A 26,915-nucleotide genomic window follows, 5' to 3' on the forward strand; every position below is an offset into this window, starting at 1 on the left:
TGCCAGGCATAATGGTGTTTTATATTCATTTGCTTTCTCCATTAGCTGTGATATTACGTGAAGGTGATCCATAGTTGAGAATCCTGTCCTAAAGCCAGCTTGCTCTTTCGGTTTTTTCTCATCAAGTATTCTTTCTAATCTGTTAGTAATGACCATTGTGAACAACTTGTAGATGTGGGATAAAAAACTAATTGGTCTATAATTTCCAATTTCTGATTTATCTCCTTTCTTATGCAGCAAAACTATGATTGCATTATTCCACTGCTTAGGCATCACACCTTTTCTAATTCACTTTGTGAAGAGCCTTGCCAGTTTTTGTGCTATGTCTCTTCCTCCCAATTTTAACAACTCTACAGTAACTTCATCTTCCCCCAGGGCTTTCTGATTCTTCATTTCCTTCAATGCACGTTCTACCTCATCAGGAAGAATATCGGGTATGCCGTATGTGTTGCTACTTTGCAATCCATCTTCCCCACTGCTGGCATTATTCCCCTGCTCCATTCTCTATAGCAGTCTTCTGCTATTTGAATTATGCCTTCTCTGCTGTTTATAAGTACCCAATCACTATTCTTCAGTTTCAGTATCATTTGTCTTTCTGTATTACTGCTCATGGCTGCTGATTTAAATCCTTTGTTTTCCCTTAATGCTTGTTCTACTTTTCTTGTGTTAAATCTTCTTATGTCCTCTCTGAGTCTCTTACTAATGGCTTTGCATAACTCAGTATACTCAATTTTTTCCCTGTCAGTGTTTTTCTTGGTTTTCATTTGTCGTCTTCGGTTCATCATGACAAGTGTTTCTTGACTAATTTTTCCTTCTTTGGATTTCTTTTTCCCTATAGGTTTCTTGGGCTTTATCACTTTCAAAAAGTTGTAATATTCCTCGTCGATATCTTGGTCCTGAGCAGTCTGCAGAAGCTCAAACTTGTTCTTAAGTTCCAGTACATACTGCTTTTCTCCTCTTCTTTTATCTCAAAGACCTTTGTATTATTTACTCGAGTCAGTTTTTTCCTTTCCTTTCCTACATCTATATCAAGTGTACATCTTACCATTCTGTGATCACTTCCAACATTTACCTTATTCAGGACGGTAACATCATTCACAATATATCTTCTGTTAGTGATGATGAAGTCGATTTCATTAGTAGTTAATCCATTCGGACTTTTCCATGTCCACTTTCTGTTCACGCTTTTCTTGAAAAAAGTGTTCATTATTGACAGTCCTTGAGATTCTGCAAATTCCACAAGTCTTTCACCTCTTTCATTTCTTTCACCAATTCCAAAATTTCCTATAGTTCCCCTTTCTGCACTGTTTTGTCATTTTCCAACCTTAGCATTGAAGTCTCCCATAATAATAGTGTAGTGGGGTTTCTGCTCATCTAGAGGACTCTCAATTTCGGTGTACATTTCTTCAACCTCTTCATCATCATGGCTCGATGTTGGTGCATAAATCATTATAATCTTTAGCTTGTACCTCTTAGAAATCTTGAGTATTAGTCTTGACACCCTTGGTGATGTACTTTTGAATTCCAAAATGTTGTTTTTAAAATTTTTATGGACCAGAAACCCAACTCCACCTTCACCCCTTTCACTGTTTCCATTGGTGTACAGCAGATTTCCACTTGATAAACTTATAAGTGATTCATTTCTTCTTCTTGTTTCAGCCAAACCAGTTAGTTTAACTTCTGTTCCGGGTAAAATAATGGAGTCGCTGGTTAAAGATGCATTGCAGGATCATCTAGACAAGACTGCAGCAATAATTCAAACACAGCATGGGTTTGTTAAGGGAAAGTCTTGTCTGACAAATTTGATTGGTTATTATGATGTGGTCACAAAGGAACTGGATGCAAAAAATAATTTTGATATCATATACTTGGATTTCAGGAAAGCTTTTGACACTGTTGCGCATGGAAGACTACTGTACAAATTGGAGCAGAATAGTATTAAGGGTAAGTTGCTACAATGGATAAAAGGATGGTTAAGTGGGAGAAGACAGAGGGTGGTAATCAATGGGTGCTGCTCTTCGTGGACTAATGTTATTAGTGGAGTCCCACAGGGTTCGGTGTTGGGTCCACTGTTGTTTTGTGTATTTATCAATGATATTAATGAAGGTATATCAGGCTTAATGTCGAAGTTTGCAGATGACACAAAGGTTGGCAGGGTTGTTAATGACAGTAATGGCAGTGTGCTACTGCAACAGGATCTAGATAATTTGGGCAGATGGGCTAAGAAGTGGCAACTGAAGTTCAACCTTGACAAATGCAAAGTACTGCATATGGGTAGAAGTAACCCCAGAGAAACGTACCAACTGTGTGGTACTACACTTAAGGTGGTAGAAAATGAAAAGGACCTGGGAGTAATTGTGCAGTCAGATATGAAGTTTTCTGAGCAGTGCAGACAGGCTGCTAGGGCGGGTCATGGGGTTTTGTCAATGATATATAGGAATTTTTCTAGCAGGGAAAAGGAGGTGATTATCCCTCTGTATAAGGCAATGGTCAGGCCACGCCTTGAGTACTGCGTACAGGTCTGGAGGCCTCATTTTAGGAAGGATGTAGATTTGCTTGAGTGTGTAAAGAGAAGAGCAACACGATTGGTGAGGGGAATGAAGGGATTCTCTTACCAAGAGAGGCTTAAGTTCTGCAAATTGCAGTGGCTGGAGACTAGGCACCTGCGCGGTGATCTGATTGAGGTCTATAAGGCCTTGAATGGGTTGAGCACGCTGAATTCTGATGGGATCCTTCCACTTGTTCAGATTACCAACCTACGGGGACATAAGTGCAAATTAAGAAAGGACAGATGTAGAATAGATGTGCGGAAATTTGCCTTTAGCCAGCGGGTGGTTAATTGCTGGAACAAACTTCCATCTGTCGTTGTGGAAGTTGATAGGTTAAATAAATTTAAGGAGGAACTGGACAGGCATTTGGAGGGAATGGTGTGATTTTTTTTTTTTTTTTTTGGCTGATGCTGCATAAGCTCCTACACTTGCTTTCTTGCATCATGTGCCACTACTACTACTACTATATTCCAATTAACATTTTCTAATTCCTTTTCCAGCTCTAATATCCTGTCTTCACCGATGAGTGATCTTACGTTATAACAGGCCAGGTTCAGTTTCCGTGCATGGCAGCCTGGTCGTACCCAGAGATTCTTAGCACCCTCTGCTTCCACTCTGATCCTCTTGCTGCCGTAAGAGGGAGAGTGAAAGCTGCTGGGGACTGAGGGCCATTTGTTTCGTCGTGCTGTCATATGCTGGAGGGTTTGGTCTTTTCCTCTTCATGCTGACCAGGCGTCTTGAAGAGAACCACTCTACATGTTCGTTGCCACCTAAGTGACGTAACAGGGCTTACCATCGAGAAGGTGTGCATGAGTGGATTTTAGGGAGGCAGGCCAACCGGACTTCTCCTAAATCTTCTGTAACAGAGAGATATTGGATCCATCAGTGTTTTAGGCTGAGTGTCTGATAACACACAGGATACCTGTTCCCCTCTAAGCTCCCCTTGTTAGTATCCTATAATTACAATAATCTTAGGGGTACATGATGACCTTGCCAAACTTTTTTTGGGGGGGAGGGGGTACCAGAGCCAATGGTGAGGGGATATTATAAGACTTTCTAGACATTTTAGAATTTTATAAGATGAGAGAGAGAGAGAGAGAGAGAGTCTAGGAGACTACGCTCAAGTAGGGTGCAATACAAAATGGTCTGCAATGAATGAATTAGTCCTCTATCTCATAGCTAGTCAGGAGTTTACTGGTCCTACCAAGGATGCCAAAGCAGTACCAGTCAGAGACAAAGTAGAGAGGTTTAGTACAGATGGCATGCTATATAAGAGCTAAGGAAATGTGATTTTCCTTTCATAGCTCTTAGCTCAGGACTTTTAGGAAAACATAATTTCTCATACAGAGGCTTGTTTAGTAAAACTTTATACCAAACACAATCAAAAGGCTTAGAAATGTCAGTAGCAATTACTTGAGTTTCTTGAAACTTTTCTATGGAATCTGTTCAAAAATGAGTAACATAAGCCAAGATATCACTGATGGATCAAACCTGACAGAAATGCTCCTGGAAGACATTAATCAGTTAAGTTTCAAAATAATACAATAATTTCCAGTTGGTGGGTTTCTCTATTACTTTGGAAAGAAGTGATAGTAACAGAGGCATGTGATGCAAGAAAGCAAAGCATATAAGCTTATGAAACATAGGCCAGAAAAAAAAAAAAAAATTCATACAACCATTCCCTCAAAGTTTGTCCCAGCAATTAACCACTCGCTGGCTAAAAGCAAATTTCCGTATATCTATTCTATAACTGATTTTATGCCACCTTAGGTTCGTAATCTGAGAAAGTGGAAGAATCCCATCAGAATTCAGAGTGCTCAATCCATTCAAGGACTTATACACCTCAATCAGATCACCTCAGAGATGCCTAGTCTCCAGCGCCTGCAATCTGCAGAATTTAAGCCTCTCTCTCTCTCTTGGTAAAAGGATCCCTTCATTCCCCTCAGCAATCTTGTTGCCCTTCTCTGTACATGCTCAAGCAAATCTACATCCTTCCTAAAATCAGGCATCCAGACCTGTATGCAGTATTCAAGGTGTGGCCTGACCATTGCCTTATACAGAGAGATAACACCTCCTTTTCCCTGCTAGCAAAATTCTTGTATATCATTGACAAAACCCCATGACCTGCTCTTGCAGCCTGTCTGCATTGCTCAGAAAACTTCATACCTGACTGCACAATTACTCCCACCTAAGTGTAGTACCACACAGTTGGTACGATACTCGGGGATACTTTTACCCATATGCAGTACTTTGCATTTGTCAATGTTAAACTTCAGTTGCTACTTCTCAGCCCATCTGCCCAAATTTTCTAGATCTTGTTGCAGTAGTACACTGTCATTAACAACCCTGCCAACTTTTGTATCATCTGCAAACTTCGATACTAAGCCTGATATACCTTCATCAATATAATTGGTAAATATACAAAACAACAGTGGACCCAACACCAAACCCTGTGGGACTCCACAAATGACATTAGTTCACAAAGAGCAGCACCCACTGATTACCACCCTCTGTCTCCTCCCATTCAACCATCCTTTTATCCACTGTAGCAACTTACCCTTTATACCATTCTGCTCCAATTTGTAAAGTAATCTTCCAAGCACAATAGTGTCAAAAGCTGTCCTGAAATCCAAGTATATGATATCAAAATTATTTTTTGCATCCAGTTCCTTTGTAACCACATCATAGTATCCAATCAAATTTGTCAGACAAGACTTTCCCTTAACAAACCCATGCTGTGTCTGAATTATTGCTGCTGTCTTGTCTAGATGATCCTGCAATGCATCTTTAACCAGTGACTCCATTCTTTTACCCAGAACAGAAGTTAAACTAACTGTCTGTAATTACTCATGTCACCTTTCGATCCCACTTTGTGAATTGGGGATACATTTGCTCATTTCCAGTCCATGGGGACTTCCCCTTAGTCCAAGGATGCTCTCATAATTACAGCTAAGGGTTTATTTGCTTAGTTCCTTTGCTGTCTCCTTTACCACCCCAGTTGCCTGTCTTATGTTTCACTTCAACAATTTCTCCTCCACTTTACTCTCAGTTATTACAGAATCATTAAGCACCCTGTTACAATTTGATAAACTTCTGGCATTTTCCTTCTTAATAACTCCTCATGTGTGAATGTAGAAGCAAAATACTCATCCAGTTTGTTTGCTATCTGAGCAGAATCATCAACAGATGAAACATCGATATCAAGTGGCCAATCTGATTCATCCCCTTCCTTTTAAAGTTTATATAAATAAAGAAATCCTTGCTGTTTTTCTTAGCATCCTTTGCCAAAGATTTCTCGTAATCTGCCTTGGTTTGCCTAATCTTCTTTGTGACTTGATTACAGACTAGCTTATATCTGCCATAGGCTTCTGTGTCGTCTGATAATTTATATGCATCCCATGCATTTTTCTTCTCTGCCAAGAGTCTCATTAGTTCTTATGACAACCATTTAGGCCTAAACCTTGAACAATATTTCTTATGTATGGAAGTAGTTTCCATGATGAATTCCTTGAATGCTTCCCACTTAGAATTTGCTGTTGCTAACATATCAGCTGGTCCCAGTGTGTGGAATTTAAAAACTGTCCGAGACCACTGTAGTCACCTTTACGGAAGCAAAAACCCTTCCCTTTACCCCTGATGGTAATTATATCTTTAAGTAATTTCCATATCAGAACATTGTGACCACTGTCACCCAGTGGTTCCTTTTTCTGCAAATTCTTAATGCATGAATAATCACTGCTGATAACTAGATCAAGAGTATTACCCTCTCTGGTTGCCTCTCGAATATGCTGCTACAGAAAACAATCATCCAATAAATCCAAAAAAGTCTTGCTAGCGTGCTAGTGATCAATCCACAAGTTCCAGTCAATATCTGGGAAGTTAAAATCCCCCATTATAAGACATTCTGATTTACTAGCCCACTCTATTTCTCTGTATACAATTGTTCACTGTACTCATTTGAGTCATTAGGCCTATAACATACTCCTACTCTTATTTCTGATTTCCCAGTGCTTATGTCACGCCAAACTGACTCAACATTGCACTGTCCATCTATGTCAGCTGGATGCACTTCCTTTTATTTTACGTTTTTTTTTAATTAACATATATTTTTATTCATATTTTGTGTAAATTTTTTACACAGTCTTATTCCACTGGTGTTTTTCTTCTGCATGTAAAATAGCTCAAATCGAGCCAGTTTCTAAAAGAGGTGACAAATCCTGCCCTTCCAGCTAATGTCCACTGCACTTATCTCAACCCTTTTCAGAACAATGGAGAAATATATTAACTGTCAACCCTTACACTATCTCAAAATTTTCCATTTAATCAATGATTACCATGATTAATTCTGTCATAGTCAATTGGTGTGGTATTTTGGGTTGCCCATAACATAGGCACTGTTCTTCTGAACTGGCATCTGCAATTCCATCCTTCTCTCTCTCCTAAATAAGCTTAAACTCATGCCTCAACTGGTCTATATCTGTATGCATGTATGTAAAAATATATATATATATATATATATTCACTGTTCAATCACAAAGTCAATAAACTAACTTTTTTTTTTGTCTTCCCCATTTGTGCCTTCTGCTTCTGTTCTTGGGAACAACTTTCCTTCCAGTTTATTTCCTGAAAATTACAATGTACAGAAATTCAAGTTCTTAAGGTTGATTAGTATAGGTTGATTGTTCAGAAGTGCCATATGTTCTAAAACCCTTCATGTTTGTGATCAAATAAAAAATAACAAAAAAATTCTAAGTACAATCCACTAGTTGATATTCAATTCTCTGCATGTTGTACCATGACATTTTGGCCATGCTGAACACACATGGTATTAAATTATGCAGTCAGAGGTACATTTTACTATGACAAATACTTCTGGACTATCAATCCTTTATCCTACAAGACAAAATCATCTAAAGCTTGCTTTATGCCATGGATCCTCCTTTCTCTTGGTATATTTCCATGCCTATTACAATTCATTTTTGTTTCAAATTTATTTTTTGGTTTTCTTCCATTCCCATCTTCTTGTTATGTTTGCTCCACTGTCCTTTAAATTAATAAATGGATATCAGGATATCATTTGTCTTAAGATTTTCTTTAATTCTGTCATTTAGTATGACCTTGCCTACTTCTGTTAGTTCCATTTATTTTTTCTTAGTTATTTTTATTTCTTACCCAGCTCCTAGCTTCACAGAATAAAATTTGCTATGTTGTAAACAGTTAAACTCGTTCTCTTTTTCTCCAAATGAATTTGTAAAACTGTTCTCCTACACCTGCTATTTCGCATATTTTCTTGTTTACATCTTCTAATCTATCTAATTTTCCATCTTCATGAAAGACTGCCTCTAGATAGAAAGAATTATAAAATACTATATATAGTATATTATAATAACTTGTTCCAATGTTTAGTTTTTTGGTCTACATTCTAAATTATCTCAAAAATTTTAGTGTTCAATTTTCTGAGCTAATTTTCTTTGCAAATTCTCTACTACTTTCTCCGATACTTTGTTGTGAAATGTAATCAGCATAAAATAATCATCCAATTTTTACATCTCCTACACTAAATTCTGTCAGTAACTTACATTCTTTTATTAAATGTTCCATGAAAATTTTTTGTTACAGGTTTTTGTTACATTGCTGTAACCATTTCTATAATTTGTATCGGTGTAAATAGCATCCCTGCTTCACTTACACCTTGGGTATTCTTCCCTATGGTTACATTTATCACTACTTCTAACGCTCTTTTCTAAGCTCTTCACGCACGCAGATATTGCCTCGTACATTAAGTAGTAAAATTCTGTAATTGTTGCATTCAGCTTTATGTGGATGGTCAAAAAGGTCTGTGGAGTGACAATAAGACACAGAAGCTCTAAAAGTATTCTCCTTGAGATGGAATGCCCTTTTGTCCCATTGTTAAAATATTGCTGGAACAGTTCTGGAACTGCTGAATGGATAGTATGGAGAGCATCTTAAGAGGCTATTAAGTTGCATCAATAGCCTCTTGTTCATTGCAGAACCAACAGCCTTGTAAATATTGTTTCACTTTCAGGAAAACTTACTGTACTAAGTACAGGTATACTTCACTTACTGACAATTAATAATCAAAAGAGTTAAGTGAATGGCAATTTTTCGTATAATCCCATATTATAATGGTATGGAGTTCTTGAAAAAAAAAAAAAAAAAAAAAACGTAGCAAGTTTTAAATAATATTTGCTACAGTAAATACAGTAAATAGTGAAAGAAGTAAATTTTCTTATTTACCATAAATGACGTAATAACAAATAACTTAGCATTCAAAAAATGTAATAATAAGAGAATATTGAAACTCAACGGATTGTTATTTTGTTTAATGCAGAACCTGCAGACATATAACCTGCTGACATCTGTGACCTGTTCTTCAATTTATACAAAAGCTCTATGTCCCTATTAACTCTGCTGCTCATTTGCATGTCATCTTTCATAAAAAAGAAAATTTGGCTGGAAAACATAAGTTTTTCTGAATTTCTAGCGTAAGAAGCTCTTTTAAATTGGTAAGAGTATCTAATCCACGTGTTGGACAAGTTTCGCAGCTCCTGCGAACACAAAGTTTTTAATTATATTTAGCCGTTTTATTGACTTAATTGTTATTTTAAATTATTTTCTATAAGTAGCCTATAGACCTAGTCAAGCTCGGTGGTTTATTTTGAATTTAGATAATATGATTTTGAAAAAAATTAATACCTAGTGTTCGTAGATTTACTGTTCGTAACTTGCCACCACTGTTATACAATACAACGGGTATACCCCAAACTAGATAGTGTAAGGTATAACATAAAAACTAGATAGCAAGTATAGTAGTATCAATTAATAAGTAAAATTTACTAATAACTTTTTTAACTAAATACATATAATGACCTAGTTTTTACAAATGTAACAGGCGACAACTTAGCGTTGTTATGGGCCTATACGAGAGCTTGAAGGACAGGGTGGATGCACTCGAAGGATCTAAATTGAGGGGCCCATCAAGCTCTCAGCTGCCCACATCAACGGCAGAGCTTGCACTTGGTCATCACACAACACAGCGGCAACCCCCAAGGCAGAACGTGCTGGTCCCACAGGAAGTAGTAGTTTTTGGTGACTCTATTGTCAGGGAAATGGGGCACATGCTTTGTAAAAAGGATAGGTGGAACAGGACCAGCGTATGTCTGCCAAGGGTAACGGTTGATGACGTTGTAGAGTGGATATCATCTTTTAAGGGCACAAAGGGTAATATAGTTGTACACGTTCGCATTAATGATATTAAGAGTAGGAGACTGGCAGAATTACTTAACAAATACAGGTCACTGTTGACAAAAAGCCGTGAATTAGGGTTGAATTTGAAAGTGTCTGCAATTCTGCCCAGACATGATAGGAGGGAGTATATGATGAGAGCCTTGTCGATCAATTAAGCCCTGGAGAGATTGTGCAAGGCTCAAGGGGTAGAATTTTTCTCAGCCTGGTCTGTGCTTGTTAAGAGAAGAGACTGCTTCTACAGGGATGGGATACACTTAAATAGAAAAGGTGCAAGAATATTTGCTGATGCTATCGAGGCAGAATTAGGTGGGTTGGAAAACTGCTAGCTTGGGGGGGGGGAGATACACGGACTAACAGATTAACAGTAGCCGCTGGCACAGGTGAAAGTGATTCTTGCACTGCTTCTATTGAAATGAGCAGCAGCCTGGAAAACAAGGTGCAGAGGATTCCAGAGACTGCTGGGAGTCATTTGGGAACAAATAAATACATGGGCCGTGTTAGGGTAGCTAAGAATAGGAACAGGTGCATGTACACCAATGCTAGGAGTTTGGTAAATAAATTTCATGAATTTGAAGTGTTGGTCAAAACTTCAAAGATACATACTGTTGGGATAACAGAGACACGGTGTCACACAGAGATAAGGAATGCAGAACTGGAATTTGGGGAGTACAATGAGTACAGGAAGGATAGACAGGGTAGGAAGGGAGGAGGGGTTATGCTATTGGTTAAGAAACACATAAAATAAAAGGAAGTACAGCTAGTTGACATCTCTGGACAGTGCAGTGTCGAGTCAGTTTGGTGTGACATAACCACTGGTAAAGCAAAATTGAGTGGGCCAGTAGAGTCTTATAATGGGGGATTTTAATTTTCCAGATATTGACTGAAATATGTGTGTTGGTCACTCACACACTAGAAAGGCTTTTGTGGATTTATTGGATGATTGCTTTCTACAGCAGCATGTTCGGGAGGCAACTAGAGGGAGTAATACTCTTGATCTGATTATCAGCAGTGATTCTTCATGCATTAAGAATCTGCAGATAAAGGAACCACTAGGCGGCAGTGATCACAGTGTGTTGAAGTGGGATTTACCCAAAGAGGTAACTACCATCAGGGGTAAAGGGAAGGGCTTCTGCTTTTGTAAAGGTGACTACAGCAGTCTGAGACAGTATTTCAATTCTATACAGTGGGACCAGGACCAACTGATGGTTACCAACAGCAAATTCAAAAGGGGAAGCATTCAAAGAATTAATCTTGGAAGCTACTAGGCTTTTCATACCACCTAAGAAATATTGTTCAAGATTTAGGCCTAAATGGATGTCAGATGAACTAATTAGACATGTGGCAGAGAAAAAAAATGCATGGGATACACATAAATTAACAGGTGACAGAGAAGTCTACGATAGATATAAACTGGTCAGTAACCAAGTCACAAAGGAGGTTAGGCAGATTATGAGAAATCTTTGGCAAAGGATGCAAAGAAAAACAGCAAAGAGTTCTTTACTTATGTAAACTCTAGAAGAAAGGGGGATGAATCAGATTGGTCCACTTGATATCGTTGATCCTGCTCAGGTGGCTAACAAACTAAACGAGTATTTTGCATCTACATTCACACATGAGGAGTTATTCAGGAAGGGGAATGCCAGAGGTGTATTAAACTCTGGCAGTAAGCTAGATACCCTTGTAATAACTGAGAGTAAAGTGGAGTAGAAGTTGTTGAAGATAAACATAAGAAAGGCACCTGGGGTGATGGAATCTATCCAGTTATATTAAAGGAGGTAGCAAGGGAAGGTACCCATGGACTGGAGATGTGCAAATGTGACCCCAATCTACAAATGTGGATTGAGGGGGGGGGAGACAGGTAATTACAGACCTGTTAGTTTAACTTCTGTTCCATGGAAATTAATGGAGGCACTGGTTAAAGAAGCATTGCAGGATCATCTAGACAAGACTTCAGGTATAGCTTGGACACAGCATGGGTTTGTTAAGGGGAAGTCTTGTCTGACCAATTTGATTGGATACTATGATGTAGTCACAAAAGAACTGGATGCAAAGAATAATTTTGATATCATATATTTGGATCTTAGAAAGGCTTTTGATACTGTTGCACATGGAAGACTGCTGCACAAATTGGAGCAATGTGGCATTGGTGGCAAATTGCTGTTATGGATAAAGGGATGGTAAAGTGGGAGAAGATAGACAGTGGTAATCAATGCTCTTTGTGGACTAATGTTATTAGTGGAGTCCCCCAGGGTTCAGTGTTGGGTCCATTGTTGGTTTCTGTACATTGATGATGGTATATCAGGATTAATGTAATTGTGCAGGCAGATATGAAGTTTTCTGAGCAGTGCAGACGGTCTGCGTAGCTCATGGTGTCTTGTCAATGATATACAGAAATTTTTCTAGTAGGGGTAAGGAGGTGATTATACCCTTGTATAAGGTAACCGTCAGGCCACACCCTGAGTACTGTATACAGGTACGGAGTCCTCATTTTAAGAAGGATATAGCACTGTTGGAATGAGTACAGAGAAGGGCAACAAGATTAGTGAATGGAACAAAGGGTTGCTCTTACGAAGCAACCCTTTTACGAAGAAAGGCTTAAGTTTTGCAAATTACAGTGCCTGGAGACTGGGCACCTGCGAGGTAACTATTCAAGGTGTATAAAGCCTTGAATGGTTTGGGCATGCTCAATGCTGATGGGATTCTTCCTCTTGTTCAGTGGTGCGCTATGGCCATAGTTGCCGATGCACCTAATAAATCCCTAAACAAACAAAGCTTGTGCTCAGAATAATCGCCTGAGAGGGCATAAATTCAAATTGAGGAAAGGCAGTTGTAGGATAGTTGTGCATTTGTCTTTAGTCAGTGGGTGATTGATTGCTGGAACAAACTTCCATCTGTCGTAGAAGTTGATAGCTTAAATAGATTCAAGGCAGAACTAGACAAACATTTGGATCGAGTGGATGGGTGAAATGAGAAGGGTGTTTTTTTTTTTTTTTGCTGATGCTATACAAGCTTGCTTTCTGCATCATGTGCCTTTGCTAATGCTAAATCTGATCTTCCAAGTACACTGCAGAATTGTTGCATTTTGTGTGTGCATTACCACACATGCCAAGGTCCCCATTCTATTTTTTAAAAGAATGCAATACATAGATTTAGAGGATGTGTTACTTAGTGCAGTCTAGTAGGAGACTTGAGGATTATATGTCTGCATACGAAGATCTGTTCAGGTGGCAACCTCTGCTCACTCTGCCTTCTCTGAGCATTACTGGTATGATAAACATAATTCATTCCATGAGATGTAGAAATAACTAACCAGGTTCACAATATAAATGAAATAGAGCACTGCAAATTCATCCTATATTCTGCAGTACATGGTGGAATAGCTATAAAGTTTGAATATTTCTCAATTACCACCTCCAAGTACACTAATTATTTATTTTATTTTTCTCTCCTTCCCTGCTGTTGAATCCGGCACATTCTGGATGCATGCAATTTGGTCTTCTTTTGTAATTTTTTTTAAACTCCCTTGTCCATACTAATACGAATATGGCTTTGGAGGTTTTGGGAGTTTTGATATTTTTCAAGCTTATACTGTTCACCGTATTTTATTTTCATATTTTAGCACTACAAGTATTAAAACTTTTATTTTGTTGTACTTTTTTTTTTTTGTATTCATTGTTTTATTTTGTATTCACCTATTCACAGTTTCTGTCAATGTAGATAAATAAAGTGTTCATTTTATTTATCTACATTGACAGAAACAAGAATCTGTATTAAAATGATTCCTAATGCTCACGGCCTTTTTGCTAAAATTATTAAGCAAGATTCTCTTAAACAGGTCCTACTGTATTTAGTAAACTTAGTGATTGAAAAATCTTTGGTAGTATTTTTTTGAGTTGCTTTCATTTATATTTCTTATGAATTTTTTGCTTCCATTTCAAAATCATGCAGTGAAAGTTAAAAAAAAAAAAAAAAAAAAAAAATTCACATGTCACTTAAAGATAACTGACTTTTATTCTAAAACAAAATTGTCTTACTATATCTTTGTACTGGCATGAAGCTTCCAAAATCTTCACCATATTAAATAACTAACACGAAATATTATTTGTAAAACTAAAGTATAATATTTAATTTGATAATATGAATTCAGCATCATTTTGTTCACCTGTCTTCCAAATTTAATCCTTGGCAAATAAATGCATACAATGTATAGTATTTTTGATATTATGATGGTCAGTATAACTGAAGAAACAGCCATATTTTGAAGCAGAAAAGTCACAAAAAGGCTGCATGCTAGATTTAGTAAAAATATTCAGGTTCTTTATTAGTAAATAAAAATAGGTTAGTGCTAAGAAGTTGATCCTTAGTGAAAGCTCTAGAAAAGGAAAAGAACGTGCAGAGTATGCAGAAATGAAACTTACATGGAGAGAAGAGATCATTATCAGAGGTTAGTGCACTATATGGCAGAGATTCTCCTAAGGTAGGAGCATGGGATTGTGGTGGTGCTTGCTGTTGTTGCTGCAACTGTTGATGCGGATGCTGTTTCTTACGCTTTAAGCGAAAAGAGGATCTTTTATGTTTGTATTTCATGCGGTGAGCAGATTTAAACCGAGGATCTTCTTCATCAGAAAGATCACTGCCCTCTGAGGGCGAGTTGTTTCCACTTCCACGCACTGTAAACACAGCAAAAGTGAAAGCAGAAAAACTATCAGTGCTAACCAAAACATACATACCTTTATAAGAAAGTATATCTTTTTTTTTCCCCAAAAATCTTACACCATATTCATGTAAACATATAAGAGCTCTGATATTAATTTCATGGCAAATATAAAATTTGATAAATCTGAATTCTAAGATATATTAATGACTGCAATTAACACTAATCAGGCTTATGGAACACAACCGGAACATGCTTGAGAGGGGGGGAGGGGGGTGAAGAGAGCAAAGGAGAGAAAATATTATTGCACAAGACTGTTATTAACATGCATCATACTCAAAGATATTCAGAGACCTATTTATTTGGTCCAATAATGAACAGAAATCATACTTTTTTTTTTAACGTAAATTCACAACAGAAATTACATGACACTCAGCTAATTTTAAAAGATTATTTAATATTCAACTACATTATATCTGTCAGTATTAGTTACGACACTGATTCAAAAAAATCTTAAGACTTTATAAGAAATAAAATTAAATCACAAAATTATATAAGTAACATATATTACAAATGTTAACTTCTTTCTAAATCAACTTATGTCAGAGGAGAGAGAGGGATTAATCAAGCTATACTGCATATTTCTGATTAAAAAAGAGAGAATTTTAAACTTATTTGCTATAATATATTACAGGCAATACTGCATTACTGAAAATGTGAAAAAAGAAAACTCAATATCCAAAAATATAGGAGACGAATAACATAAAATACGTAGGAGAATATCAGGAAAAAAATACCTAGACTGCAAATTTCGCCAGGGCCCATAGAAGATTGTTGTCGGCTATCGGAAATTGATTGATGAAAAGAGAAAGTCAACACTGTTCAAATATTTCCGTAACAAATTGTTTCTTCATTGTGTATTTTATGTCAGAGGTTCTCAAACTTTCTCAGTTCACGGTGCCCTTAGAGTCACAGTAATTTTTTCACGGTGCACCTAGACCAAAAGAAATACCTAACAGTTCTGTTTATTAATTAGTTAGGTCCAAACAACTTAATAAGAAATGTTGAAACTGTGAACTACCTCGAGCTAGCAGTTCATGTGGTGTCCGATGGATGTCGAGTATCACTCTGTTTCCCATGAAAAATTAAAATATTCCGCGGCACAATTTGGAAACTGCTGTTTTACGCAATAAACATTTAATTCCATAATTATTTTCATTATCTTTTACATGGTATATATTTCAAAAGTTATGTAAAGGTATTTTTAAAATTCTTTATGGACAGTCCTGAAGGGCAAGGACCAATTATAATTTTTCATATTGATTATTATATTAGATTAACGTTTTCTGTTTTGCACAATGCACTAACGGGGAAAATTAATTGCGCAATTGAGGTCAGCCTGTATATGTAATTACAATCCACGTAGCTTATTTCTCATAACTGAAATATTTCATGGTTTTCTATAAAATCAGAAATAAAAATGAACGTTTTTAAACATATTTCAAAAAGAAACCTTAGTTTGACATTGACTTTAAATAAAGTTATTTAAAAATAGAGCAATCGTTGTTCCAAAATCTGATGAGCAAATCAAAATATTTTACAATGCTCCTACAGTAAAGAGAAATATAAATGCTTATTTACATTACACAGAAATTATAAAAAATATTTGTACAATATGTGGAAAAGTAATAATGATTTTTATAAAATTATTCTATGGGCACTGTAAAATTATCATTGTTTCAATGTAAAATTATGTTTAAATATTTATTATTTATTTCCATTAAAATTACTTTAAATGGAAATTCAAAATATGTTCAATGCATAAATTTCCTCTGTCTTTACTAATTCAAAGGAACTAATTAAGGTTTGTATCATTTGAATTTGCTCAAAATACCCACTTCCACATCACCAATAAATTACTCTCACTGAATGCAAATTCCACATATCCATTCTGCTTTTTTAATTTAAGTCCCTTCATGTGTGTATCATCTGTGAAAGAGTAAAGATTCACCAACATTTAGTATACCTTTTTTAAAGCCTCATTACTATATAGATACCTGGTTTCCACACATTAAAATTTACAGAATCCCAGTCTTTTCTCGGTAAGAATATTCTGTTGTGCCTCAACCTGTCTTGTTGCACTTCTCCACATGCTTTCCATTACTTTTAGACCCTTAAAATGAAGTTCTAAAACTGCAATAAAAGTACTGCTGACACACTGAATAAAAGTATTTATTCAGTGTGTCAGCCAGAACAGGATCATTGATAGTTATGCCATTCTTATCTCACATTCAATGTTGTTAATCTCCTTCCCTCTAATGCCGAGAATTCCTTCTAGTTTTTGTACTATTAACTAAAGACTCATAATTTGCCTTAGGATGCATTAACCTCTGTAGTAACTTGATTGCAGACTAGTTTATATTTACTGTAGGCCACTGTCTCCTGATAATTTATATCTTCATGCATTTTTCTTCTCTGCTACTGAACTCATCAGTTTTGTATGGTCTAAAGCTTGAACAATATCTCTTAGTGTATAAAATTTTGCCCTATACTTGGGCATTTAATTTTTTAACATCAGTTCATCCCAATGAAAAGGGTTTAAAAATGTCTTAGCTCATTAAAAGTCTACAAAAGCAAATTCCCTACTTTTTACATCCTTGACAGAGTTATTTCTTTGAATAAATTCCACATCAATACACTATGAGCACTGCCACGTAACGGTTTCTTTACTCGAAGATAGGTATTACATTACCTGAATTAGCACTTTCTTATCCAACAAGCAACTCTTTAAAGTAGTGCAATCCAAAGCAATTTATTGTAAATAGAACTGTTCTTTGTGTTAAGTAGTGCCACTGCAGTTTTTTTTTTTTTTTTTCTTTGTTATCTAATAGAAAGAAAAGATTTTATCTAATTTGCAGGAAAAGGATTCTTTTTTCTATTTATACTTACAATTCAAATGTCAAGATAGCAACCGCTATTTGAAGCATGCATTACCTATGTAGCTTGTTATTAAGGTAACATTAAGGTAACGCAGCATTTTAAAAGGTTGCTTTTTTTTCTGACACAAACCTTTTTTGTTCATTTGCCGTATAGAAATATTGCGGCCTCACATGTTGCATTTTCATTGATACAATCTACAAAACCAGGAAGTGCTACTTCAATTTGATGTTAATTTTCTCACAATTGGACTTCGTAAATCTTTTTTTTTATCAATTTTCCCCCTTCTAACATTTTTCAACAGAGCTATTTTTTGTAAAATCAGTATTCTTTGTGCACTTCAAAGCTTGAAATGTGCAATGACACCAACAGTCAGTGCTCCATTATCCCAACCAAAAATTTACCCCAAAACTGTGTACTGTCCATTTCCCAACTGCCCATTATATCCATTTGTGGAAAACCAAGAACGAGAATCCCCATTTTTCAATCATATTTGTTTACTGTATATAGTTAATAAAGAGTGGTTAATCAAACAGACTAAAGTAAAAGTTACAAAAGCAGAGGATGGGTGAGAGATATGATATCTTACCCAATAGCAACTCCGCACTAAATCTGTGAACTAACAACTCAATAAGGAATATATACTGATAAGTAACAACATTAACTAGAACATAGAAAATAAAATTATCATATGTATAGAGAGCGAGAGAGAGAGAGAAAGAGAGAAAGAATGGGTGGACGATTTGCTGGTCTAATGATAGCTACTTATGCCTTTATAAAAAAAAAAAAAAAAATCTTGGCATACTCAGCTAGGAGTTTCTTATTAATAAGTGGACTGGTTCAGTCAATGTTAAGAGTATTTCCATCTTTTATAATTTTATATGGAAAGAACACTCATATAATACTAAAGAACAAGATGCAGTAAGGCCAAAAAAAGGTTATCAGATAAAGTACTGCCTTGAAGAATGTGCCTGCTGAAATAACAAAGGATATCCTTCATATTCTGGATAGAAATAATAAGGATCCAAAAAAGAGAACATTTTCAAGAAAATTAAAAGATCGCCAGATATGTTATTGATAGGCCGTCAACAGTGCTAGAGTGATGTTATGTGAACAGCATAAAAGCTTGAATTAATGTTGGCATATGTGATATCAATTTGTTCTCTACAATTTCGTGAATTAAGAATCAAGAAATGTGCACAGTAAGCATATATGTAATCATGAATCAACTAGAGATACCATAATGGGTGTGTTCACAATCACAATGCACAGTAAAGAAATGTTCATATATATATGGGACCAATGTCCTTTTAGATTTTTTGGATTTCTATATTTGGAAGAGGAAACAATTTATAATAAGTTCTTGTTTATAATACGGCATGACCACCAGGTCAGTGGAGTTTACAATAAATCAATCAACACAAATGTTAATCGTATTCAGCAGGTCCATTCAAAGAGCGGTGTACTACTGCACTCACGTACCTGACCACTCGGCTATGTCCTGCCAGTGAGAAAGAAGACAGATGTGCATAGAAAACCTGAACTAGAAAATCGAAGTATATAAACACTAGATATTTTTACATTAATAAAAAAAGAATATTACCATGGCAAGCAGTACCTTTTGGACATAGGGAATTAAGTGCAATTTATGTCTTTGGGGCAGATCTCAGATTACTGATTAGAATGGGATTATCCTTGAACTTAATAGAGACAACAACCTTTCATTTAGATCTTACAATGTACTGAATCCAGTTATGCAGACTAAATCATGACACATGAGGCAAATTAGTCATGGCCTATATTTGAATTTATATAGTATTAGTGTAATTTATGGTCACTGTTTCATGTTGCAAACTGTTAAAAACCAATGGATTTCTTTTTTTAAAGGGAGTTCAGATTTTATACAGTGATCCTTGTAACAGTGCTAGAAATTAAAACTGTTTTAATCACTAACATTTTTTTTTTTTTTTTAAGAAAACGTTCCAAAAATTACTGCATTTTTTAGTCTGCTTTCCAAACACTGGTTGGCTTATGAGAGTCATCAGTTTTTTTTTTTGGTAGTTATTGGCGCATCGGCTTCTGTGGCCATAGTGCACCTCCCAAGGTTTTTTGCAGTACTTTGATCCAAGCCCGAGGCGGGATTCGAACCCGCGACCTTTGGGTTGCCAGGCAGGCGCTTTACCCACCCGGCTAGCCCGGTCGGCGAGTCATCAGTGTGTCTGTTTCTCATCCATAATAATATTATGTTTACAGCCTAAGTGAAACCAAATTTATCACATACATAACTCCCCTCCTAATGAGTAGTTCAATGAGTAGTGCTGGTGCAATGCAGCAAAATTGTTGATTTGTGATTTTTGTGTGTTTTAGACAACATCTAATTTAAGTGGTTTTATGGTCTGATTCAAACCATATTTACAATACTTTTGGAGCATACTTTAGGGGAGACTTCCACAGTAAAATCTTGCTTTAAAAATATGTGCTATTAACTGCCATGTCTTATCTGTTTCTCAGTAATTGGAGATTCAGTTATAATAGATTGCAGCATTATAATAGATTACAGGAGATTGCAACTATCCATCAGGTTGTTCAAATTTTGAACTTACAATACTGAAATTTTCTGTAATTCTGATCCAGAAGTTGATGTAATTGAATTAAGTGATGAACAGGTAGAAGACATTATTATATCAAGCAAAAGTAATGATGAGTTTCTAATAATTTTTCAATTTCATTTTTTTCTCAATTATTTTGTACTGTTTTTAAAATTCTGAACTGATTTTAAAAATAATTTCATTTTAATATAGGGCAACAAACCCAAAAAATAAGAATAAATTAATCTTTAAAAGCATTTATGTAAAAGATATATTTTTATGAATTTTCAAAATTTTGCAAAAAAAAAAAAAAACCCTCTTAACTTAACTGAAATGGTTAATTGTATCATATCAATCACTTATCTTTTAAGTTTACAAACCCAGCAACGTGAAAGCACATGCCTCAGAGGAAACATGGCCATCTCAGTAAAATATGTGTATTCCAAAAATAATTTCCTTTCTAATTCAGCGCAGAACAATGTGAGCACATGAGATTTCCAAGCAAAAGTTGGTTTTTTAAAGTCCAGCAGAAATTAAATTCTACAGAAAATACATTTTTTATGTTAAAATGCACCCATAGGATTATTCACCAGCTTTTAAACATTAGCATACTCGATGTTTCTCTGTATGTGGATTTCTGTTTGGATTGTGTTTTAGACAACTGATTATGGTTGCTTCAATAAATATATTATAGCAGACTTTGCATCTCTTCAGAAATGTTGAGTCCAAGTTTTGTTTATACAAATAACACTACTGATCAGACTTGGCTGCAAAGATCATCACCACCAAATACGGAGACTGCGGAAAGGTCAAGGGAATGACCACCGCATATTCCCGGAGCATTAGTAACTAAGGCCATATTGCTCCGGGAATATGCGGTGGTCATTCCCTTGACCTTTCCGCATCCTGCGTATTTGGTGGTGATGGGCGCAAACCCTGGTCTAATCAAGAAGCGTGTGCTACGCACTGCTGCTCGTTCCCACCAGGCCACAGAGGTGCCTTATTAAAATGCAAAGAATGACTTGGAATCACTTGTTATATTTCATGCTTCTTTGTACAGTTGTCAGTTCCGAAACCAAGGACCACTGTTCATCTTTCTTTCTCCTTTCTAATAGTGTCAATTTGGTTCTAACATTGAAATCAAATGAAATGTTCAGCAATATATCTTTTTTTTTTTTTTTTAACTTCATTGATATTGAGAAGCTTTTTTCTTCCCCCACCCCATTTTGTAAAACCATTTCATTTATGAATGCACTGTTTGCTTGATGTTTGCAGAGCAATCGGGTACGGGACATGACACTGCCAAGGGAGATGTCTGTGTGTGTGCGATGCAAGGAGTGTATCGATATCAAGCAACAACTCGGCGTTCTTGTGGGCCTATATGAGAGCTTGAAGGACAGGGTGGATGCCCTCGAAGAAACTAAATTGAGGGGCCCATCAAGCTCTCAGCTGCCCACATCAACACCAGAGTTTGCACTTGGGCATCGCGTGACACAGAGACAACCCCCAAGGCAGAATGCGCTGGTCCCGAAGGAACTAGTAGTTGTTGGTGACTCTATTGTCAGGGAAACGGGGAACATGCTTTGTAAAAAAGATAGGTGGAACAGGACCAGGGTATGTCTGCCAGGGGCAAAGGTTGATGACGTTGTAGAGTTATAGACGAATATCATCTTTTAAGGGCACAAAAGGTGATATAGTTGTACACGTTGGCACTAATAATATTAAGAGTAGGAGACCGGAAGAATTACTTAACAAGTACAGGTCACTGTTGCACAAAAGCCGAGAATTAGGGTTGAATTTGAAAGTGTCTGCAATTCTGCCCAGAAACGATAGGAGGGAGTATATGATGAGAGCCTTGTCGATCAATTCGGCCCTGGAAAGATTGTGCAAGGCTCAAGGGGTAGAATTTTTTTTCAGCCTGGTCTGTACTTGTTAACAGAAGGGACTGCTTCTACAGGGATGGGATACACTTAAATAGAAAGGGTGCAAGAATATTGGCTAATGCTATCGAGGCAGTGTTAGGTGGGTCGGAAAACTGCTAGCTTGGGGGGGGATACAAGGACTACTAGATTAACAGTAGCCACTTGCAGAGGTGAAAGTGATTCTTGCACTGCTTCTATTGGAATGAGCAGACGCCTGGAAAACAAGATGCAGGATATTTCAGAGACTGCTGGGAGTCATTGCGGTACAAGTAAACATATGGTTGTGTTAGGGTAGCTAAGAATAGAAACAGGTGCAGGTATACTTGCGTGTACACCAATGCTAGGAGTTTAGTAAATAAATTTGATGAATTTGAGGTATTGCTCAAAACATCAAAGGCAGATATTGTTGGGATATCAGAGACGTGGTGTCACACAGATATAAGGGATGCAGAACTGCAATTTGGGGAGTACAACGTCTACAGAAAGGATAGACAGGATAGGAAGGGGGGAGGGGTTATGCTATTAGTTAAGAAACACATAAAAACCAAGGAAGTGAAGCCAGTCGACATCGCCGGACAGTGCAGTGTTGAGTCAGTTTGGTGTGACATAAGCAGTGGGAGATCAAAATTGAGAGTAGGAGTGTGCTATAGGCCTAATGACTCTGATGAGTATAATAAGGAACTGTACAGGGAAATAGAGTGGGCCAGTAAATCAGAGAGTCTTATAATGGGAGATTTTAATTTCCCAGATATTGACTGGAATTTGGGGGCTGGTCACTCACACACTAGCAGGGCTTTTGTGGATTTATTGGATGATTGTTTTCTACATCAGCATGTTCGGGAGGCAACTAGAGGGAGTAATACTCTTGATTTGATTATCAGCAGTGATTCTTCATGCATTAAGAATCTGCAGATAAACGAACCACTAGGTGGCAGTGATCACAGTGTGCTGAAGTGGGATTTACTGAAAGAGGTACCTACCATTAGGGGTAAAGGGAAGGGTTATTGCTTCCGTAAAGGCAACTACGATGGACTGAGACAGTATTTAAATTCTATACAGTGGGACCAACTGATGATGTTACCAACAGCAAATTCAAAATGGGAAGCATTCAAAGAACTTATCTTGGAAGTACTAGGCTTTACATACCAACTAAGAAATATTGTTCAAGGTTTAGGCCAAAATGGATGTCAGATGAACTAATGAGGCATATGGCAGAGAAGAAAAATGCATGGGATACTTACAAATTAACACATGACACAGAAGCCTATGATAGATACAAGTTGATATGCAACCAAGTTACAAAGGAGGTTAGGCAGGCGAAGGCAGATTACGAGAAATCTTTGGCAAGGGATGCAAAGAAAAACAGCAAAGTTTGTAAACTCTAGAAGGAAGGGGATGAATCAGATTGGTCCACTTGATATTGATGGGTCAACTGTTGATGATCCTGCTCAGGTAGCTAACAAACTAAATGAATATTTTGCATCGACATTCACACATGAGGAGTTATTCAGCAAGGGGAATGCCAGAGGTGTATTCAACTCTAGCAGTAAGCTACAGAATCTTGAAATAACTGGGAGTAAAGTGGAGGAGAAACTGTTGAAGATAAACACAAGAAAGGCACCCGGGGTGGATGGGATCTATCCAGTTATATTAAAGGAGGCAGCAAAGGAAGTAAGCAAACCCTTAGCCATAATTATGAGAGCTTCCTTGGACTCAGGGGAGGTACCCATAGACTGGAAATGTGCAAATGTGATCCCAATTCATAAAGGAGGATCAAAGGCTGACACAAGTAATTATAGACCTGTGAGCTTAACTTCTGTTCCAGGAAAATTAATGGAGGCACTGGTTAAAGAAGCACTGCAGGATCATTTAGACAAGACTTCAGTTATAGCTCAGACACAGCATGGTTTTGTTAGGGGGAAGTCTTGCCTGACCAACTTGATTGGATATTATGATGCATTCACAAAAGAACTGGATGCAGGGAATAACTTTGATATTATATACTTGGATCTTAGAAAGGCTTTTGATACTGTTGCACATGGAAGACTGCTACACAAATTGGAGCAGTGTGACATTGGAGGCAAATTGCTGCTATGGATAAAGGGATGGTTGAGGGGGAGAAGACAGAGAGTGGTAATCAATGGACACTGCTCATCGTGGACTAATGTTATTAGTGGAGTCCCTCAGGGCCCAGTGTTGGGTCCATTATTGTTTTCTGTATTTATAAATGATATTGATGATGGTATATCAAGCCTAATGTCCAAGTTTGCAGACGATACGAAGGTTGGCAGGGTTGTCAAGGACACTACTGACACTATGCTGCTGCTGCAACAGGATCTGGAAAGGTTGAGCAGATGAGCTGAGAGGTGGCAAATGAAGTTTAACATTAACAAATGTAAAGTACTACATATGGAAAACAGCAACCCCAGAGCAACGTATCAACTCTGTGGTACTACACTGACAGTGGTAGAGAATGAAAGGGACCTGGGGGTGGTTGTGCAGGCAGATATGAAGTTCTCTGAGCAGTGCAGACGGGCTGCAAGAGTAGCTCACGGTGTATTGTCAATGATATATAGGAATTTTTCTAGCAGGGATAAGGAGGTGATTATTCCCTTGTATAAGGCAATGGTCAGACCACACCTAGAGTACTGTATACAGGCCTGGAGGCCTCATTTCAAGAAGGATGTAGAGCTGCTGGAACGAGTACAGAGAAGGGCAACAAGATTAGTGATTGGAAAAAAGTGGTGCTCTTATGAAGAAAGGCTTAAGTTTTGCAAATTACAGTGTCTGGAGACTAGGCACCAGCGAGGTGATCTGATAGAGGTGTATAAAGCCTTGAATGGTTTAAGCATGCTCAATGCTGATGGGATTCTTCCTCTAGCTCAGAATAATCACCTGAGAGGGCATAAATTCAAATTGAGGAAAGACAGATGTAGGATAGACGTGAGGAAATTTGCCTTTAGCCAGCGGGTGGTTGGTTGGTGGAACAGATTTCCATCCCTTGTGGTGGAGGTTGATAGCCTAAATTAGTTTAAGGCTCAGCTGGACAGGTATTTGGAACGAACAGAGGGGTGAAGTGGAAGTGGTGTGTGTTTTTTTTTTTTTTTTTTTTGGCTGATGCTGCATAAGCTTGCTTTCTTGCATCAAATGCCTCTACAGGCATTTGATAGCTAATGGTAATGCTAATTTCAATTTGGGTGAAAAATCTTGTCCTCCAAATATGATTATATTTAATTTTAAAATTAAATAATATTTAGTACAGTTGGAATAACCCAGAGCTGGGCAGCTTACTATCTATGAATTCTGTTTGGAGCTACTACACTTTTAATTTTACTACTGCAAGGAAACATGCTTTGGTCCTCAGAATTCATGACAGAAAGTTACTGGCCACCAGACTAGGTCTGCAATTTATCCAATCTACTCATAAAGTCATGTATTACTTTAGCTTACACTATGTGTATATTAAAGATTTGAGGTTGCAACACTTCATTGGATTATACAGCATAGACAACTATAGATAGTGAAGTGCACATTTAGTACCTCTAGTTTTTATACGGAGATATTGAAATTCCCTCCCTCGGCAACAATACAAACACAACAGTCAATCCTACAACTTATCTCACAAACAGTAACTGCACATTTCAATGTATTACATCACAGTATCCATAAAATACATCCAGCAAATTGTAGAAGACACAATAAATTAATAATTCTAGTGATGCATAAATTTAAATTGAAAAAGTGGTTGCAGAATAGATGTCTGAAAATTTACATTTCACCAGACAATAACTGATTGTTGGAATAAACTTCCACCTAGCATTCGGAAGTCAGGAAGCTGAATAAATTTAAAGGTTTTGACAAATTATTAGGGGTGATGTGCAAATGAAGTTGGTAATTTATTTATTTATTTTTGGTTGGTGCTATATAAGTGTTGTTCACTGCATCATAAAGTGGAAAGAGAAATAACAAGTGATATATAATGAAATATCACTGCACTACTGAATGTACTTCATCTGCAAGCGAAGAATGCCAGTTCAAACTAAATTTCAGGGAATTTCAAACAGCATACCAGTGACAACACAAATGTTTGTCAATGACATTAAACTGACTTGAAATGTAAACAATCTTTTAACTTGCATGTAGCATTAAAATGGTACATTAATTCACGCAACTTTAAGCAATTACTGCAATTTTTTTTATTTTAAATATATCATTAAACATAATTCCTTTCATTATCTGTGAGAAGAACAAGATTAATCAAAGGACAAAAAAGGGATATTCCTACCATGAAAGAATTTTAATTGCAGTGCAAGGAAACCAGGCACCTGGAAGGAGACCTGATTGAAGTGCTTAAGGCATTAAATGGGTAGAGTAAACTACATGCTGATGACATTCTTACTCTTTCTCAGACAACTGAATGCTGGAATAAACTTCCATTTGGTGTTGTAGAGGTGGATAGTTTGAACAAATTGAAGGAAGCATTAGACAAATTATTAGAGGGGGGATGGACAGATGAAGTGGATATTTTTGGTTGATACTGTATAAACTTGCTTCCTTGCTTTATTTGCCAATATTAATATATAACAAGCAGCACTGCAACTTTTTGCATCTGTTTATCTGTCTTTTTATGCAAACAGGTTCAGGTGCACCTGAATAACCAGATGTGCATATGTATGTGTGTAGTGGCTTGCATAGTAAGACCTATCTACTGATTATTTCACAAATTAGTTTATTTAATTAAGCTTAATTCAGCTCCTATGCACCAAACCATCCAATATTCAAAATGAAACAAAATAAGAAAATTTTATTTATTGGGTATTTTCTTTTTCATGGGTCATAGAAAAAAAAAAAACTGCACATCTAGAAAATGTTACTAATTTGAAGTATATTTTTCGTCATGAACAACACAATATGCTATTTCATAGAATGAACAGTATTATTCGCAATTTCAAATTTACTACCATAGACTGAAATATGATTTTAAAATTCTAAGTTC

The 26,915-nt window shown here is 36.8% G+C and overlaps 1 protein-coding gene across 17 annotated transcripts in view; it reads right to left on the minus strand.

Moving 5' to 3' along the window:
• Window positions 1-26,915, minus strand: part of RhoGAPp190 (Rho GTPase-activating protein 190) — a 744,591-nt gene that overhangs the window by 151,611 nt on the left and 566,065 nt on the right. For 15 of the 17 annotated variants that reach the window (XM_090374412.1, XM_090374407.1, XM_090374402.1 and 12 more), the window contains one exon: window positions 14,237-14,488. The exons of the other annotated variants lie outside the window; for them this stretch is intronic. In XM_090374412.1, the coding sequence (XP_090230538.1) occupies window positions 14,237-14,488 (252 nt within the window). The remainder of the gene's footprint in view (window positions 1-14,236; window positions 14,489-26,915) is intronic. 17 annotated transcript variants of the gene reach the window in all.

Source organism: Mastigoproctus giganteus, chromosome 5 (assembly GCF_048544385.1).
Source record: "Mastigoproctus giganteus isolate SK-2022 chromosome 5, ASM4854438v1, whole genome shotgun sequence".
NCBI classification, from domain to species: Eukaryota; Metazoa; Arthropoda; class Arachnida; order Uropygi; family Thelyphonidae; genus Mastigoproctus; species Mastigoproctus giganteus.